General features: G+C 41.4%; 1 protein-coding gene across 1 annotated transcript; it reads left to right on the top strand.

Moving 5' to 3' along the window:
* Window positions 1-2: 2 nt before the first annotated feature.
* Window positions 3-18,598, top strand: DAD1 (defender against cell death 1). Its single transcript, XM_001500178.7, has 3 exons — window positions 3-359; window positions 9,375-9,549; window positions 18,359-18,598. Exons 1-2 carry the CDS (start codon window positions 35-37, stop codon window positions 9,503-9,505), a joined length of 456 nt encoding a protein of 151 aa, XP_001500228.2. The 5' UTR covers window positions 3-34; the 3' UTR covers window positions 9,506-9,549; window positions 18,359-18,598.
* Window positions 18,599-19,755: the final 1,157 nt, after the last annotated feature.

The following is a 19,755-nucleotide window of genomic DNA, read 5'->3' as shown; positions in this document are numbered from 1 at the left end:
TTTGGCCTGCCTCTACGCCTGCGCAAAGTGGCAAATGGGAGGGCCGGAGCTGGGCTACAGCTGTGCGCATGCGCAAACACTACATCCGGTGTGGTGGTCGGGTCTGCTGGGAGTTTGGAGCTCCGGCCCGAGTACCGAACGAGTAGTCATGTCGGCGTCGGTAGTGTCGGTCATTTCGCGGTTCTTGGAAGAGTACTTGAGCTCCACTCCTCAGCGTCTGAAGTTGCTGGACGCTTACCTGCTGTATATACTGCTGACCGGGGCGCTGCAGTTCGGTTATTGTCTCCTCGTGGGGACCTTCCCGTTCAACTCTTTTCTCTCGGGCTTCATCTCTTGTGTGGGGAGCTTCATCCTAGCGGGTAATGACTCTAAGTAATCGCAATAATAATGTGTTACTTTGCGCTGCTTTTGTTCCCACAGTACTCTTCTCTTTTGTGTCACACCACCGCCTGGTGAAGTTATGAATGGAGCCTACGTTGCCCTCTTTCTGTGATGGGGAAATCGAGGCTCAGAAAAGGTTGTCACATGCCTAATGCCAAACATCGGCCTAGGACCTGGATTTAAATCTCTAAAGAAGCCACCTTCATGCTGCTGCTCAGCCTGGTGATCCACTTCACTTCATATGGGTCCAGGGGAAACTCCGTTCCGGCTTTCTCTTAGCTTTAACACACCTTTAAAGTTGGTAGACTTTTAAAACGGAAAACCCAACTCTGGAATATTTCTCTCACCTTGACCTAATCACTGCTGACCTTCAGTGAAGCATTTCAGTGAACAGTGTAGGAAATGTAAATATCGGTGCTTTGCTTGTTGAATCATCTTTTGCTTGACTTTGACTTTTATTTCTCCTATTATTTCTTGTGGATGAAGCTGTCTCACTATCCTGACCTCAGTTTTTCTTCACATAGTTCTGTTTTAGCTTTATTATTGTTTCTGATTCCCAGCATTTGATACCTTGTAGACTGCCATATTTAATGAGAACTGTCTCCACAAATTTTTGCCAAAATCCAACCTTTCTTGCTCAACAGGGAGTCAATGACTGCTGAGTCCAGGCTTGGCCCAGGGAGTGTTAGCCTGTCCAGTTTATAGGTGGCTGCCACAACACGGACCTTTCCAGGCGCTGGTATCACCTGCTCCATTGACTTTGAAAACATGCCAGAATTCATGTTTTTTTTCCAGCATGATCATCATCAGTCAGTCCATTAGTTATATTTTGAATCTAACACAAAGTATTACAGTAAAAGCTTTGGGAATACATCAGGTATATTGTGTTCCTTGTCCTCAGTGAATTTGCAGTCTAGTTGGGGCACAGACAAAATACGGCGTTAGAATTGTCTGGAGACTTCATTACAACTTTAAGTTATAGACCTATAGAATGCTTGTTACACATTCACATGACTACTTCAGATTCACACCAGAGATACTCTACCATCTCTCTTTCTCAGAACTTAAAATAAGCCTAAGGACTTAGTGGCTTGTGCACTAGGCTGGTCTGGAGTTGTAGAGTTAGCCTGTTGATTGGATGCTTTATTATCATCTTTGAAATTTGTCTTAGATGACCAAGATCTCGTTCTCTGTGGCGTCGTCCTGGCCTTCAGGAGTTGATATGTTACCATCAGCAGACACACTCTGCTCTTTACTCTACACTCTCCCTCCCTCCCCTCAAATACTGCTCATGACTAAGAATTTTATTAGCAAGGCAGGAGAAGGAATCTTGAGAACCTCTGGTGAATTTTGTTTGATGATTTTTGTCTTCCAGATCTCGAAAGAGTAGGAGTAGGGCGGGGCCTGAAAGCTGATTAAGAAAAAGAAGGCTACTCCATGCTGAAGTCACCCTGGCTTCATAAGAATGACTCCTGAGGGCTACATGGGAGAGTGTAGTTGCTGAAGAGTGGCTGTGGACTTGAGTTGTAGATTATTAGTGTGATAAAGCCAGTTTTTTTTTTTCAGGGGGAGATTCACCCTAAGCTAACATTCATGCCAATCTTCCTCTTTTTCTTCCTTTCCCCCCATCAAAGCCTCATTACATAGTTATGTATAGTTGTAAGTCCTTCTAGTTCTTCTACGGGAGCTACCACCACAGCAAGGCTACTGACAGAGGAGTGGCATGTTCTGCATTCAGGAACTGAACCCAGGTGGCTGAAGTGGAGCACACCAAACTTTAACCACTAGGCCATCAGGGCTAAAGCCAGAACGTTTTTTTGAGCAGATAGTTTTTCCTTATGCCAAATCCTGTTTTTGAGACAGTTGTGGCTAAAATTGAATTGGCAGACTCTTTCCCCTTCTCCCCAATGAGAAGCCAATGGCTTATCAATGAAGGGAATGCCTAGTGAAAGGGCGCTTTAATAGTGGAGTCAGTATGGGGGATTGGGATTTCCAAAACTGTTACATAACCAGTAATTAGGTCAGAGAAGTGAAAGTTACTTCTGGAAAAGAAAAGATTTATGACAGTTCATAGTTGTCACAGAAGGCACATTATCGTTTGCATTTCTTTGACAGCATCGACCTTCCTAAATCCTACTTCCTCTGCCATTTGTTAGCCCAGATCCTCACCTAGAGACTGGTTTTAATGGGAAATTTGAAATTTGGAGTTTATCCTTTGTTCAGATTGTTTGGAAGGGAAGCCTTGTACCTATTTATGGTGCTGGGGTTTCTAACTTCCCTGTGTTTTGTTTCCTATTGGAAAACCAGAGAGGAGGCCAGCTTGGCTGAGAAACGGTAGTGTAGGAGATTATGTTGAAGGATTAGGTGGTGCTGGATGCTAGAGTTTTGAGTGCCAGGCCAAGGACTTTGAATTTTATACTTTAGGTAATAGGGAAACATCTAAGGATTTTTTTTTAAGATTTGAGTAAGGGAAAGACTTAAAATTGATGTTAGCATGTAGGATAAATTGGAGGGAAAAGTTCTTTAGTGTGGTTCCCTAATTTCTTTTTGGCAGTCTGTCTCCATTCCTTCTGCATGTGTTAATTTAGCATATGCTCTTTGGAAATTGATCAGTACATTTTAAACTAATGTAGAATGCACTACACTTTTAAAAAGCCTGGTGTTATTTTCTTCTATTCCCTCGTGGCTGGGACACTTGCCCATGGTTTCAAGAAGGAGCCAGAGGTAGAAAATAGCGGTTGAGAAATCTTTGGATCAACAGTGTACAGTATAGTAGGCTTTAAAAGGACGTCAGAGGTAGCGTATTTTTCTTCTTCCAGACAGATTTAATGTCCTCGGCAGCTGACTGTTTATCTTGTGGTTAGATGTCTCTAGAGGAGGACATCTGTCCCTTTTTCAGAGTGACATTCCAGGGTTGGCAGCCCTTCTAGTTTCCTTTTCTACCTAATGAAATACCTCTTTCTGCTCATTTAAAGTGCTGGTTAGGAGGGATAAGTGGAAAACATTAAGACTGTCTCTAGGGGCCGGTCCTGTGGCTGAGTGGTTAAGTTCGTGTGCTCCGCTGCGGTGGCCCAGGGCTTCGCTGGTTCAGATCCTGGGCGCGGACATGGCACCGCTCGTCAGGCCACGTTGAGGTGGCGTCCCATATGCCACAACTAGAAGGAGCTGCAACTAAGATAAACAACTATGTACCAGGGGGGATTTGGGGAGATAAAGCAAGAAAAAAAAAAAAAGATTGGCCACAGTTGTTAGCTCAGGTGCCAATCTTTAAAAAAAAAAAAGACTGTCTTTAAGTCTTTGATCTTGAAATCAGTTGTTAAGTCATTTCAGAACTTTGGTCTATTCTGTTCCCTAGCATGTACGAAACAATTTCGGATTAAAAAAAAAGTAGTTCTCCCTAGTTTACAAATCCAAAAGCAGTTTGAATTTGAAAGACAAGGAGGCCTAATCCAGAATGTTTTCTATCTCCTAGGAGCTATTAGGCTTGCAGACTGGGGTCCACAATTTCTTTGGGAATTATCTGTCAGATTTCTGGGCCTTTTTATCATCTCCCGTAACTGTGATCCAAGAGACTGGAAATTTGCCAACCATGTGCCGGAGAGTCCTGTTTCTAAATCTCTTTTTGTATCCATTGCTGCTACTTTATCCTCAGTGACTCCGGCTCTCAATATCTTTTATTTAGACTACTGTAATCTTCCTTACTGATCTTCCACCCTCTGGTCTCTCTCCTTCCAGTCCATCTTTCACTATATTTGTAGGTTTGATTTGACTTGCAAATCTGATTGCCACTACCCACATAAAATTTGTCTGTGCTTCCCAATGAAAAATTAAAATTTTTTTCATGGCATACATGCTCTTTCCTGATCTGGTCCTGTCCATATCTCCAGCTTCATCTCTTGCTTCTACCTGTTCTGTACTTTATACTCCAGCGTTATTGAGTTACTTGTTATTCTTTAAACATGCCATGTTGTCTCAAGCTGTTTTATCTTTGCTTGGCTGCCTGGAACATTCCTTCACTTCTTGGACAGCTCAAGTGCTGCTTCCCTTTGGAATCCTTCCTTGAGTCCCTAGCAGGTTTAGGTTGTTCTCCTATATTCCTCTTTCACCTCGTGTGTGTGTGTGTGTGTGTGTGTGTGTGTGTCTCGGAGAGCGAGAGATAGCACTTTGATATTGTGCTCTATTTGTTTGCATGTCTGTCTTCCCTCTGCAATGTGAAGCCCTTGAGGGTGGGGGCTGCCTTTCATCTCTGCATCCTTAGTGATTAACACTGTATGAGTTAAATTGTAAGCATGGCTATAATAATTTAAGGAATGCTGAGGAATTATGTTCCAGGTTCTCTGCCAGGGTACTGAGGATTCAACTGTGAAACACACAGACATAGTATCTAGTCTCTGTCTCTCTCTTTTTCTATCTAGGGAAAGATTTGCCCTGAGCTACCATCTGTTGCCAATCTTCCCCTTTTTCTTTTTTTCCCCTCCCCCAAGTCCCAGTGCATGGTTGTATATCCTAGTTGTATGCCCTTCTAGTTCTTCTGTGTGAGCTGCCACCACAGCATGGCAGCTGACAGATGGGTGGTATGGTTCCACAACTGGGAAACGAACCCAGGCTGCTGAAGCGCTGAGAGCGCTAAACTTTAACCACTAGGCCATCGGGGCTGGCCTGGTCTCTAGTCTCACAGAGTTTATAATCTAGTGGGAGATACAGACAAGTAAATATGGATATAGTGCTGTGATGGAGAAGTATTGGCAAGAATAGGAACACAGATGGGCAGTCATCCATGCCCAGTGGTCCTGTAATACTTTCCTGATACTTTTCCAAAATATACTTCATAACTTTTCTCTTCACTCTCTTCTATATTTCTTCTTTTCCTTTATTCTCACTCGATGATCTTGCTTTATCTTCTCACTAAAAAAGAGGTAGCCAGGAATCCTTTCATCCCACCAAGGAATCTCAGCAGCCCACCTGCACCTGTACCTGTGCTCTGACTTGCTTCCTGTGATGGTGGGTGATGTGTCATTCTCTTATTAAAAGTCAGTTCCTTCCCTTGTGCAGAGGATCCAGTCTTCTCTTGCTCACTCAGAGACTCAGCTTTTGCAGCCATCCCTCCATTCTCTGTCTCTACTGGATCATTCCCATCATACAAATATGCTCTAATAAGGTCCAATTAAAAAAAAAATTCGTTTGACCTCAGATACCCCTCCAGCTACCATTCCATTTCTTCTCTATCATCACAGAATTGCTTCAAAGAATAGTTGCTGTTTCTGCTTTCGTACTTTCCATCGATTCCTTAACTCACTCTTGGTGGTGGTCTATCCCCAGCAGTCCAGTGAAACTACTCTTGCCATCTTGCCAAGTCTAGTGGCCACTTGCTTCACCTTATCTGAATGCTCAGAACATTTAGCATTTAACATGGTTGGCTGCTTCCTTCTGCATAAAATACTTTCTTCTTGAGCACTACACTCTCTTGGTTGTTCCTTGTTCCTTCTCACCTTATTGGTTTTTCCTTCCTACTATTTGTGCTAGGTGCTTCTCTGTCTGAGGGCATGGTTCTAGATCCCTTTTCTTTGTATTTCTTCCATAGGTGAATTTAAATAATATCTATATAGCTACAGCTACAACATTTATATTTTTAGTTCTGACCTGTCCCCTGAATTCCAAATTAGTAAATCCAGTTGCCCACTTGACATCTTCACGTCATGTCTGATATGTGCACCTCTAGGTTGAAACTTCCTGCCCAGCTGTCCGCCTCTTCACCAGTCAGTACACAGTGCATTGGTTGAGTTGTTGAAGCCAAAAATTTAGGAGGTTTCCTTGTTCCCTTGGTTTCTCTCATCGCCCACATCCATTTCATCAGCAAGCCCTGTATTCTCCAAAATATAGCCTGATTCTCTTCACTTATTTCCATTTTTACTACCATTATCTGAGCTTTTGGGCTCCTGTGTGATTCTGCTCCTTTTTTTAACCCTGCACACCACTCTCCACATTTCAGTTCCAGCATCCTTAAAAAATATAAATTAGATTATTTTACTCATCTGCTCAAAACTCTGAAATGTTGTTCCATTGCACTTAGAGCTGCATCCATGCTCTTAACTGAGGCTTACAAAGCCCCACAGGATTTGGCCCTTGTCTCTCTTGCCCTTGATTGGTAGAGTTTGGTCAGTCTGATCTGTTATACCTACAACATGTCAAGATTGTTCTTGCTACCTGTATTTCTCTGCGCTCAGATCTTTGCATACTTGGCTCCTGTCTTTCAAATTTTGGTCTTACACAGCACCACCTTAGAGAGGCCTTCTGTGATCACTAAATAAAAAATAGCTTCCCAGTCACTTCTCTTGTTACTTTGATTTTTTTCATAACACGTATTGCTAACTGATATTTCCTAGTTTTTTTTTTTAATAATTATATCCATTTTTTTTTCTTTTTTGGTGAGGAAGATTGGCCCTGAGCTAACATCTTTGCTAATCTGCTGTTTTGTATGTGAATGCCTCCACAGCATGGCTGGATAAGCAGTGTGTAGGTGCATGCTTCAGATACAAATGCACAAACCCTGGGGCCACTGAAGCAGTGTGTGCCAACTTAACCACTAGCAACAGGGCTGGCTGCTGTTTTTTTTTTTGTTTATTATATGTTTCCGTTAGATGTAAATTTCTTGGGAGCCAGACTTGTCTGTCTTGTTCTGTGCCATATTCGCAGCCCCTGAGTTGATGCGTGGCACATCATGAATGCTCAGTAAATATTTTGCTGGTGAAGGAACATTTAAGGAGATAGGTTAAATTAGAACTGCTAAAATGGAGGAGGGTGCCTCAGGAAGTAGTAGATGTTCATCTTTGGAAGTGCTCAGGGAGAGACTGAAGGATCATTTGTGGAGGAGCTGTTTGAACAGGTATTCTTTGCCTTTTTGGTAGCCCAGTGCATCTGAGGGATATGACACCCCTATCTATAACACAGCCTCTGGAACGTGTGTAATTCTCCACTGGGGATGGCTTACCAGATTCTGGAAGTAGTCTGTGTGCTTTGGAAACCTTCCCAGGTGACTCGTGGAGCCTCTCCAGCATGCCCACCCCCACTCCCTCTTGGGCATTTTGTGTATTGGTCTTTATGACCTCCAGACGACCTTTCCATCTCCATGGGACTCTGGTTCTTATGTCATCATTGAAATAACTTGGGGTACTATGATCATGATAATGAGAACACATCAATTCATTACCATATCTTCATGGGGAGCTTCTCTTTTCTTTTGTCCCCTCGAATTTCCCAAAACACTTCTCTACCCTCGTCCTCCACCCCAATAGCCACTGTTAATAGTTTAGTTTCTATTTCTCTCCATTTTTCCCTAGATCCAACTAAAACAAATGAGAAAATAATTGTATGTATATGTACCTATATTTTAAGAGGAATATGGAGTGGAATCATTTTTTTGGCTTTTTTCACTTAATACATCTTGGATACCTTTACTCTCAGCCTATTGAGAATTTATCTCATTCTTTTGAGTAATTGCATGGGATTTCTTTGCATGTCTAGAATAATTTACTTAAATAATTCCTTTGATGACATTTGGTCTGTTTTCACTTTTTTTCAAGTTTATAAACATGCTGTTAGCATGTCTTTGTTCTGTAAGATAAATTCCTTAGTCAAAAGACCAAAACATTCTAAATATTAATAGCTATTGCCTGATGCTCTCCCAAATGGATGAACCAATCTGTACTCTCCACAGCGGGATTTTAGTTGGTTGCCCTTGCTTTAGTCAGTGTCCTTCATATTTTGAAGGGTCCAGGTGCCTGAAAAGATCAATGGTGCTTCCACTGTGTTTACATTTTAAGCATAATGAAAATTCTGTTGCCATGGTGATGGATTCTGGAGAAGTAGTTTGGTAGTTTACTGACTTTTGGGTTAGGTCTCAGTTTGTTGCCTTCTCTTGCTTAGTGATGGAATGGATACTAGCCCAACGTGAATTTGGGTTTTCTTAAGTAGTGTAATCATTATCACAGGCATAAAGATATTTCGGGAAAGTGTATTCCTGGAGCTTCCTTTTCATGTCAGATGGTGACTGTGGCTAATGTATCAGGTCGGATTCTTCAAGGGTATAGAATGTCACAGTGGAGAGTTCTCTGTCAAAGTTATATAGCTTAGGTCTCTTGCTTTTTTTGAGGCAAGCAGCTTTGAGATCAAAGATTATCTACAATTTTAGGTCCTTGTGGATAAGCATCTTATATTTATAATCTCTGCTACGTTATGCACATTCTGTTAGAAAGTAATTTTATAATGTTTTGTCATTCAGACCAGTTCCTTCATTACTGCCTCAGCTGCTTTCCAATCTAGGTACAATTATAAACTTAAATCGAGAGTTAAGAGAGTTCTGAAGATCTTTTGGTTATGTATATATTTTTCTCTGTGTAAGCCTTTGGTTTTTATCCTAACTCTGAGAAGTTGTATTTTTTTTCCTTTAACAAACAATTAAGAATGTAAAACTTTAGTGTACAACTTGATGAATTTTTAAATTCACCTATCTAGCCATCACCTAGACCAAGATATAAAACATTACCAGCACCCTAGAGGCCTGCTCCTGGCACCTTCCCACTCACCGCTCCTCCTGTGAAAGATAAAAACCACGATCTTGACTTGTATTAACATAGATTAGTTTTGCTTCATGGTAAGCTTTATATAAATGGACTTAGCATGTACTTTTTGTGTCTGGATTATGTTGTTCAACGTTCTATTTGTAGAATTCATGTTGTAAAGTTCTTTTTCATTGCTGTATCATATTCTATTGTACGCACATGCTGTAATTTCTCCATTTTACTGTTGATAGACATTTAGGTTGTTTCCAGTTAGGGGTTCTCGTGGGTATGGTTCCTGTGCATGCCTTTTGATGCACTTAGGCATCATTTCTCTTAGGGTAGAATTGTCAGGTCATAGGGTTGTCTGTGTTCTTTAGCAGTTCTATTTGTTTTTTACTTCTAGGTAATCATTTTTGTGTTTTGCTTCTTGTACAGTTTGCCTGAGAATACAGATCAACCCACAGAACAAAGCGGATTTCCAAGGCATCTCCCCAGAGCGAGCCTTTGCTGATTTTCTCTTTGCCAGCACCATCCTGCACCTTGTTGTCATGAACTTCGTTGGCTGAATCGTTCCCATTTACTTACTTGAGGCTTTGGAGACTAGAAGAATGTAAGTGATGATCACAGCCCTTGTCCCATATATCGATTTTAGGAATGGAAATTGCATGGGGCTGGTTTTGATTATGGTTGGTAAGTTCCCACATTGCTGATAAGACGTTTGCAGAATTTTCCATTGGTCTGCAGGGTATGCATTAATATCATCATGATTCATCAGTGCTGCTGCTCTTGGTCGTTGCCTTCTCTTCTCACTGTTCTGCAAATCATTAAGATAACAGAAAATGAGAGTTTGCCTGTAGCTAATACATTAATTTCTGCACCAATAACTTCGTGAAAATAACTCCGAGATCTTGGAAGAGACATAAATTGTAGGTTTTGTCTTGAGATTTGCTGTATAATTTTTTTCTGATTTTGATCTCAGATGACTTAAATGCTGCACCGTTGTCCCCATAGTACCTAGTATAGTGCTTACACCTGATACACATGCAGTATATGCTGCATAAATGACTATGGCCATTTGCTAATAATATGTGCACTAAAGTGGAAATAAAACAGGCAAGTTGGATTAGCTTGGGAGAAGACTTTTAAAGTATAGGATGAGATGTTGTTTGGTTCATTTGCCATTTTTCCTTTTCTAGCAGTAGAGCTCATTTTTTCTAAAAAAAACTCATATAGAATCTCAGTAAATAAACACCAGTGGAGCTGGAGTTGTTTTGATTGACAGAAGTTCAAAAGCCCTCTCTGCTTGGTCTCTCCTTCATGTGTGGTATGACCTCCCCTCTGGCCCTCCCTCCCAAGCAGAATCCTGAAGCTCTAAGAAGTACGTGGTATTTTCCAAACTAGATAGCAATACTGTTATTTTATATGTGAGAAAACAGAGACCCAGAACAATCCACTGGCCTGTGCTGGCCACATAGCTGAGTGGTTGCAGAGTAGGGCCTCTGTCCAGTGGTGCTTTTGGCCCAGTGCTCTTCCAGGACCCCACGCAGCTTACTGATGAATGAATGCACTCTTTTCTTGGCTTTTCCACTACAAAATTTAGTGTTGCTGTTACTGGGTGGTAGAGAAAAGAGAATCTTAGGAATGTTATCCTGTTTTGGGGAAGCATATCCCAGGACCAACTGCCTTCTGTCACTTCTTGGAAAGCTGTCATTTTTGTACTAATCAGAAAGCTAATGCAAGAGTTAGAGCACTCATGTGCAAAGTGTATGCACTAGTGTAACAGTGACTATACACTCATGTGCAAAGTGTATGCAGTAGTGTGACAGTGACTATACTTCAATTTCTGGCATGAATGAGTCAGTTACTTATAATGTTACATAAATCCTTTCCATTATTGATTCTGCCTCAAAAACAGATCTGTTAGTTCAGGTAAGGTTTCATTTCTGGTAGTGATAAGTTGACAGAGATGGTTTATTTCAGCGAAAAAGTTTGAGAACCACGTCTTTCTACTAGTCTAATATAACTGAACTCTTTAGAGCCCTGATCAGGACCTGAGTTGTCCCCCTACCCACTTGTGCATGCCGGTCAATGCCTTGTTACTGGGAATACAAAGAAAAGTAAAATGTGGCTCCTGCCCTCAAGAGTGAACAATCTCTAGGGGAGAAGGCATTTAAACATAGCGGTTAAAACACAGCGTAGTTAGAGGCACACTAAAGATCTGAACAGAGTGCTGTGGGAGTCCAGAGAAGGGAGCCCCTGTGTCATCTGGGAGCAGAGGCAGCAGACGACATGTCTGACCAATGATAACTCCTTGAGTACAGCTAGAAAACTGACTCACCATTGACCTTCTTACACTTGCAAATATCATGAGTACCTCTTTGCTCTCTCATAGTAACCTAGCTGGGAAGGTTGTAAGTCTTCTGATTGCCTTACTCTAGATTTCGGAAGTTATTTTTTCTAGATGAGTTATGTATACTTAAGAAGGGGACAGAGCAAACATTTCAAGAATATTGTCTAGGCTCAGGGAGATACCAATTCATGGGAAATTATTTTCTAGGGTTGTCATGATTGGAGGAGGAATCTGCTGCAGAGAGCTTCGTATTTCAAAATTATGACAAAAACAGAGACAAAAAAGCAGGCTCAGCAGAACCTGTGTACTGCAGACCATGTTAACAACCTAGGGCCACCTGTTCGGCTGCGAATTATGGGCCCAAGGTACAGCAAGATCTTCCAGTCCCAGATTGCAGTGTTAAATCATTCTATAGAGAGGATGTTCATAGAACAATCCTCTCTCTGGGGGACTGCCCAGGAGCTTTTTCACAGAGATCCTTCATTTGACATATACTATACTGTCCTGCTCTCAATTTTTTAATAAATGTCTATTTGCCCTTTTTATGTGATTCTAACTGAGTTTTATGTGCAGGGTGCCAAAACACTTTTAAAATAGTTTCCAAGTGAGTTCTCAATATTTATACCAACTCAGAGTAAAACAAAACACTGAATATTCTCCATACTTGCCAAGTATGTTGAGAGTTGGGTATAAAAAAAGAAGAAACTGTACTACTCTTGCATAATTTGGAGGTGACATTTAAAATCAGCAAAAAGCAAGTGGCATGGAGTTAAAAACATAAATTTATTCAAGGAGAAATATGGAAGTTAAGGATGGTGAGTGCTCACTGTGGGCCAGGTTAAGTGCTTCCTGTTCTGTGTTTTATTTTCAAAGTAATCTCATGAGGATAGCCTTGCTAATTCTATTTACAGATGAGAAACTGAAGTTCAGAGAGTCTTGCTAGAAATCTCATAACTAATAAATCTGATAATCCAGTCTGACTTGAAAAAAAATTTTTATACTCCATTTTTGCTTAAGATTGTTTACTATAAAGTATTTAACAATTGCAAAGTTAAAGAAATGTGTTTAAAAAGCTACCACAGTTATTTCATCACCGTCCTCCCCCTTATTACTTTCCTTTTTTTGCTTTTGTTGTGACGATTTAAAAAATACAGAAAAGTACAGAGAATAATACAACAAACACCGATATAGCCACCACCCGGAGTGAACAGATTAAACATCGTAGATTCAGCTGAAGTTCCTTTGAGTCCCTCTCCACTTCCTTCCCTCTGCTGTACGACTTGAGCTCCTTCGTGGCAAGTTTGTTCAGCCAGGACTATTGTAAAACCTAGATTTAGTAACACACCCTTTTCCAATCTTCAGACTTTGTGGTCTCCTGAAAACATGTCCAAAGATGGCAGTTTGAGAAACCCTGTGGTAAAGGGTAGCTGCTCAGTTGGTGGCACTGATTATAGGTGGCTCTCCCGGTGGTCAAGAATAGACTCATAATATTTTTTAGATTATCATAAACATGAAAATGCAGAAGTAAAAAATGCTGCTAGTGAGCTTCTGTGTTGGGAGAATCCATGCACACCTGAAATGATGATCAGCGTTTGGCGCTTAGGTGGCAGTAAATCTAATTTGAGTGAGTGCAGGGCACATACGGTCAGTAGATTTGAATATTTAAAAATTTACATACTATCTGTAAATATTTCCTGTTTTGTTTTTCTGCGTCTCTTTGTGAAATTCTTTTCAAAAGATGTCAGCTTATCTCAGGTGTTCTGAAGGGAAATGAAGAGAAGAGGGACCTAGCTATGATGGATCACAGTTTGGGATGGAAAATTCCTGATAACTTGGGCCCTGGATCCAGAGGGAAAGTGAACCCGGCACAAAGGGACACACTTGAGCTTGGAAGTGTGCTCTGCCTGGGGGAGATTGTTAGCCAAATGTTTGTGCTAAAGCCTTGTCAGTGTGCTTTGTTTTTATAATGGAAGCCACAGGTCTTTAATATTCATAGTGTTTAATCCTGGCTGGAGCAAGGGGGCTCTGGGGCCGGGCAGAACATAACTGACAAACAGTATTGTTCACAAACACGCAATTGCTGCTGGCATTTCGAATTCATCAAAGTACAGTGATCTAGAAAATTACCTCTGGAAGGGAATCTAAATATTATTCTTTAGGCTCTACTGCCACCTAGTGGACTGTACATTTCATAGGCTGAGAGAATGTGCTACAAAGCGTAGAGGTTGAGTTTGGGGGAAGAAACCACTGATACCTTTGTGATAAAACCTAGTTTCTTTCTAGTCACAGGAGGGCAGCAGAGGTCCAAGTGGGCTAAGAAGCTGGGTGGGGGTTGCTTTACATTCTGGCCAGAAGTGGGCAGTGTTGAGTTAGGCACCAAAGGGCACGCAACCTTCAAGTGTCCCCAGGGTTTTGTTACACAGGGAAGACTGTGCACAAAGACGCGGACTTTTCCCTTTATTTCCTTTTCTTGTCAGTTTAAGAGCTCCCCTTTTGGTTCACTCTAGACCTGTTTTTGCTCCCAACATGACCTCCCGTTGGCAGTAATCTTTAATTTTTGTTGAGGGGCTGTTTAGTTTTTATTTCATTTTCTCTTTGACCTTTCACTTTATATTGAGTTAGGTCTAGCCACCAAATGAGTTCTCAAAAAGGGAACTATTCTAAATTTGTAGAAAATATTTTCAGTTAAGCACGTTATAATCTTTTTTCAACACCCTTTCTCCCCGGTTAGAGGGCGAGATTAATTCTTTACCTATTACTCTTAAAATCTTGAATCTGCATATTTTATTTACTAAAAAAAACCCCAAAACGTGGCTCTCTAATTGGCGATTGATCTGTATTTTGTATTTGGTCTATTTAAAGCGATCAAAAAAAAGGAAAAAGAGAGATAATATCAAATAGATTTGTGTTTATGAAGTTCATTGCTGCCCTAACTCCCTCCCTTATTTTCTCCATCCTTGCCGTTTGGATGATTCCTGCTTCAAGCCATCTCTCCCCCAGGTTGCATAGGAGCGTCTTCTCAGGGCACCCGTGTCCTCTGTGCATGCCCTTAACATGGCACTTACCACATTGTTACGAAACTGTTCATTCACTTTCCTGTCTCTCCCACTGGACTCTTAAATTCCCTGAGGGGAGGGACCTCAGGGCTTAGCACAGAGCTAACAGTCACCGTGGCTGTTTATTAAATGAGTGTGTGAATAAATGGATCATTTTCAACTGCAAGAAAATGCTGTGTAAAATAGCTATGTCATTACTTAGGTGGATGCTAAGACATGGAAAGCGCTTTGGAAGAAAGAAGCCAAGGAAAAACTTCATACGAGGGGCTGTGGGGTGGGCACAAGCATGAGACTAGAAGTCGGATGACCTCCATTGTAGATATTGCTCTGGTGTTAACTGGTTGGATGGACAAATAAGCTTGCCCGTGAGGCCCAGTTTCCCCATCTACACGATGAGGGGATTGGCCTTGATGCTCGTGAGTCTCTTGCAGCTGTTAAAGCCTCTGATTAGTAGAATTCTTGATAGTTCCCATTGTGTTTGAGGAGGATCAGGCTGTTTGTGTGGATCCTCAGTTGAGCTTTGCTTTTTTCTTTTTTTCTTCAATTGTTGCCTTTTATACATATTATCAGATGCCCATCATCCATTCATAGGAAGTGGAAAGTTAAAGTGTGACTCTATAATAAATGCACAACGTTTGTATAAGCCCTTTTGCGAAACTAGACAACATTTGTGAAATGTTTTACAGTTTTCACCTTACCAGGCTTGCAGGACTCATATAGTCCATGTACACTTTGACACGCATTAATGCATGTGATCTTCATGGCCTGCCCTGTGATGGAGGGAGACAAATAGTGGCCTTCCCATTTTACACAGGAGGTAATGAAACCTTGGTGAAATTTAAGTCGACTTGTCTAGGCCCTGGAAGTAATAAGTGACTGAATAGGAACTTGATGACAGACATTTTTGACTCCAAAGTTTTATATTCCTTCCTCTTTATTATGTTCAAAGACTTTTGGATGATGAATATATGCATCTTCTTGTTAGAAAGTTTTCATTAAAAATATTAACGGGGCTGGCCTGGTGGCATAGTGGTTAAGTTCATGTGCTCCATTTCGGCAGCCTGAGGTTCACAGGTTCGGATCCTGGGCTCAGACCTGCACATTGCTCATCGAGCTATGCTGTGGAGGCGTCCCACATACAACATAGAGGAAGATTGGCACAGATCTTAGCATAGGGACAATCTTCCTCAAGCAAAAAGAGAAGACTGGCAACAGATCTTAGCTCAGGACCAGTCTTCCTCACCGAAAAACAAAACAAAACAAAACAAAACTTTTTTTTAATGGGCAAAACAAAAACTTAGGAGAGGTTGATAAGAAAGGTTGAAGACAGGTTATCTGAAATGTTTTTACAAAGTCAGTCATCTTTAATATGATCTGGAAGAAATGCAGGAGAATGCAGATCAGGAGACCTGACTTGATCCAGAGAGGGGGACCCCAGACCAGCAGTGTCCAGTAGAACTTTCTGTAACGTGGAAATGTTCGAAGTCTGCACTACCCAGTTCACTAGCCGTTAGCCACATGTGGTTGTTGAACATTTGAAATGTCACTAGATGACTAAGGAACTGAATTTTTAATTTTATTTAATTTTAACTAAGTTTAAATCGTCATCTCTGGCTAGTGGCTACAGTGTTGGACAGCACAGCTCTGGACAGAGCTGTCAGATTCTCAGGCTATAGTTTCCTCATCTGTAAAATGAGAGGACCAGACTAGCTGATCTTGAAAGCTCCTTCCATTTTTAGAAATATATGGTCCATGTCATCTAAAGTTGTATTGATTCAAATTGAGCTCTGAACGTAGAATTTCTGCAGAATGGTCTTTGATTCACATTTTCTCTATTTTCAGTTTTAATTTGGTGGCTAGGATCCAGGATGAGATGGATTTGAAGGAAAATCAGTAGTTGAGCATATCTGCTCAGTGCTAGTGTCTGAATAGAGACGGTGCTGGAGAAGAATACAGATTCCAAATAGAAATGACCCTGTCTGGCATTATCTTTTGTATCTATATGGAGAGTAATTATTTTTAACAGTTCTTTGTGTCGTGCCTTGCGTTCTTTTAAGATGATTAGAACAGACTGATCAAATGGTGCTGTCTTTTCTGCATGAGTGAGGTAGACTGAAGAAGTCATGCTAACTTTTCTCAGTAGGTGTCTTCCATTTTGCATGTCTCAGTATTGGGAGGAAATTTTATTAGTCAGTTTCCTGAAATCTTTAAACCCTGGTTAGCAGTTGAAACCATTCTTCTAAGCTGTTGAATAGTCCAATTTTGTTGAGCTAACATTTCAAAGAATCTTAGAGCCTCTGCTTTTAGAATACTGTCTGGTAAATATATTTTTGCTTTAAAAGAGGGGAGCAGATCTTTGTAAATAGAATTTTCTGAAAACCACTATCAAAGAGACTTTCTTTCATGAGTCATTTATGTTTCTAGATGGACCAGCCCCAATGTCTTAGTTTTTTGTTTTTTTTTTTTTTTTGCTGAGGAAGATTGGCCCTGAGCTAATATCCGTGCTTATCTTCCTCTAGTTTATATGTGGGATGCCTGCCACAGCATAGCTTGGTAAGTGGTGCGTGAGTTCGCATCTGGGATCCGAACTGGCAAACCCCAGGCTGCCGAAGTGGAGCATGTGAACTTAACCCCTGCACCACTGGGCCGGTCCGCATGTCTTAGATTTAAATATTTTAATATCATAGAATGTCAAAACTTGGCTTTTGTACTAAACTAAGATTTCTTTATAATTCTAAATGCGTCAAGGCTCTTCACTGAACTGGCCTTGTGCTGTAGTCCTCTCTCACCTTGGCCATTAGAACTGATGTGTTACAGTAGTTCATAGGCTTTTGTCAGTGTGCTTTAAGAAATTTGATGGAGTGAATAGATGTGTTTTAGTAGGTCTGTTTGTTCTTGTTTGGCACTGTGAACACTTTTTCTTCCCTGTTTTTGCTCTTTTACACATTTCTCACAATCCCACTGATGCAGGAATGTTCTGCAATTATGTGGCGTTTCTCTAAATACCATTGTTAGGGAAATAAAAGCACTCTGGCTGGAAGGCTAAGATCTTTCCTTTAAGCTCTGATGCTGGAATCTCCAGTCACTTGAACCAATGCACAGACTAGGGTGGTGCCCTTTCACCTGAAGGCCTAACTCAGCTCTTCCGAAAGCTAATGTTTCTCTACCTTTTTCAAGTCCTGACTCACAGAGAAGATTACAGCATTTCTATGGCACAGGGCAGGAAAATTGGCTGCTAATGGCTAGAGATGGAGGCCCTAGGGCCAAGGGGTCACTGTTTGGCCGCACCTATACTGGAGCACACCAGGTGAGCAGCTTTCCTGGGGGGCCTGGAAAGGAAGGCTGTGTTTGCGGGGCAGGGCTCCCCCTCACTACTCACAGCTCCCAGTCCCCTCTGACTCTAGCAGCAACGTGGCCACTTCTCTTGGAGTTATTCTCCACCTTCTTCTTGCCAAAAATAACCTTATCTTTACATGAGGATGAAATTATTTTCTGGTTCGCTCCTTTGTTAAATTTGAGATTGGGAATTTTTCCCTATTTTTTCTCTTGAATTCTTCCCTCCTCCATCCCCCACAGAACTGGAATTTAGTGCTTTATGAGCTCTCTAAATCCCGAAAAGCTCTTTAGGCTAAACTGCAACCCCCTTACCTCAAAGAGTTTGTGGGCCAGAGAGCTCAGAGTGACTGGTGTGAAGTCACGCAGCTAATTAATTGCAGAGCTACAGTTAGAATCCAGGTCTACAATTCCTACTCAGTTTTGCTGTGCTGTGCTTAGAATTCAGATTTGAACATTAATTTTTATGGATACCTCTATAAAATGTTCTGTGAAAAATACTTGCTTTATTCTGGTTGTTCTAGCCTGACTTAAATACTGTCCAGAATTTGGGAACCCCCTGTCTTTGTCTTTGTGGGTTTAGAATTTAGATTGAAGGATCTGGGGCCCTGTCTGTAGTATCATGAGACATTTTTAAAACCTTGGATATCTTTTCTTACGTTTCTGCTGCTTTCTTTTAGGTTCACTTTTTGATTTCCCCTGGAGAAGAGCTCTTGAGATGGCAGCTTGTTGGACACATGGATGTTCTTCAGATTTACGCTTGCTGCCGCCTCTGATTTGGTGTGCAGGTGGGGAGCCCAGAGAAGTTCCCTGGCTTCCGTGTCAGAACAACTTTGTATTGAGCATCTGTTAACACGACCTCTGCCTTCATTAATTGTAACCTTTTTCCCTCCACATTAAAAAGCTCCATGCCACTCCTTCCTATGCCTCTGGCTCTGTTTTTTGTTTTTATTCTTTATTGGTATTAAAAATCCTTTTTTTCCTTCAGTCCTCCGTGCAAAGCTCTTTAGGAGTTGATAATTTGCAACTATGAATCTGCTGCCGTGTTCTCATTAAGTGTATTTGGAGTTAATGACAAGGCAGTGCTGACAACCCTGGGAAACAGACAGTCTTTTGTCTTTTCCCTGGAGCTGGTAGTAATCCCTTAACTAATCCTTCAATTGTTACAGGTGGTTCCACTCTCATGACACAATGCATTCCTGGAACTGCATCATTAAGCACTTTGTTAGAAATGGAACTAAGTGTGTGCTTCCACATTTACATCTGTCTCAATATGCTTTAGTGGTGAAAAGTGAAATATGTATCTCTTAGGCAGTGTAAGCAGAGTGCAAAAAGTGAGGGTTTATTTATAGAATACAGTACTCTCCAAACCACCTTCACAAATATTCTCTCATTTTGTTCTTGCAATTATCTTAGGCGTTCCATTCCTCATTAGGTGAAAGAACGGAAGCTCAGATTTATAACCTGCTTAGTTAAGAACAGAGTGTGTGACGCAGCTTGGGTAGCACAAGAGGTCTGCTGGCTGAGGTCTAGGCACATTTATGTGTGTCATGCTGGCAGCCCCATTTCCATCTTGGGTGCTCTCTGAGAGAGAAGCTCTGTTGAGAATTCCACTCTTTAGGTTTAGCTGACTACTGAGGTGTGAGTTGTGCTCTAGAGCTTCTCCAGCTTGGCTGCACATCAGAATCACTTGGGCAACTTAAAAAGGAAATCTCAATGCCCAGGTCATACCCAGACCAATTAAATAAAAATCTTTGGAGGTGGCATCTATACTTTGTACAGCTACCCAGGTGACTAATGTGCAGCCAAATTGGAGAAGCACTGCTCTGGATTCTTACTACTGAAAATGTGGTCCATTGACCAGCGGTATTGGCGCCACCTGGGAGCTTATTTGAAAAGGAGGGTCTCAAGCCTCACCCCAGGCCCTACTGAAGCAGAATCTTTGTTTTAGCACAGTCCCTGGGTCATCCACAGGCATATTAAAGTTTGAGAAGCACTGATCTAGAGCAGTGGTTCTCAAATTTTGGTATATCTCACAGTTACCGGGGAACTTGGTAAAAATCTTGGGCCTCTGTGT

Source organism: Equus caballus, chromosome 1 (assembly GCF_041296265.1).
Source record: "Equus caballus isolate H_3958 breed thoroughbred chromosome 1, TB-T2T, whole genome shotgun sequence".
Classification (NCBI taxonomy): domain Eukaryota; kingdom Metazoa; phylum Chordata; class Mammalia; order Perissodactyla; family Equidae; genus Equus; species Equus caballus.
Note: the sequence above shows the minus strand (reverse complement) of the source record. Positions and strands in the feature narration are given on the sequence as shown.

Coding starts and splice junctions, on each gene's coding strand:
- DAD1 (XM_001500178.7), top strand. CDS start 35: ATGGGAGGGCCGGAGCTGGGCTACAGCTGTGCGCATGCGCAAACACTA. Junction 360..9,374: donor GGGGAGCTTCATCCTAGCGG/GTAATGACTCTA, acceptor CTTCTTGTACAG/TTTGCCTGAGAATACAGATC.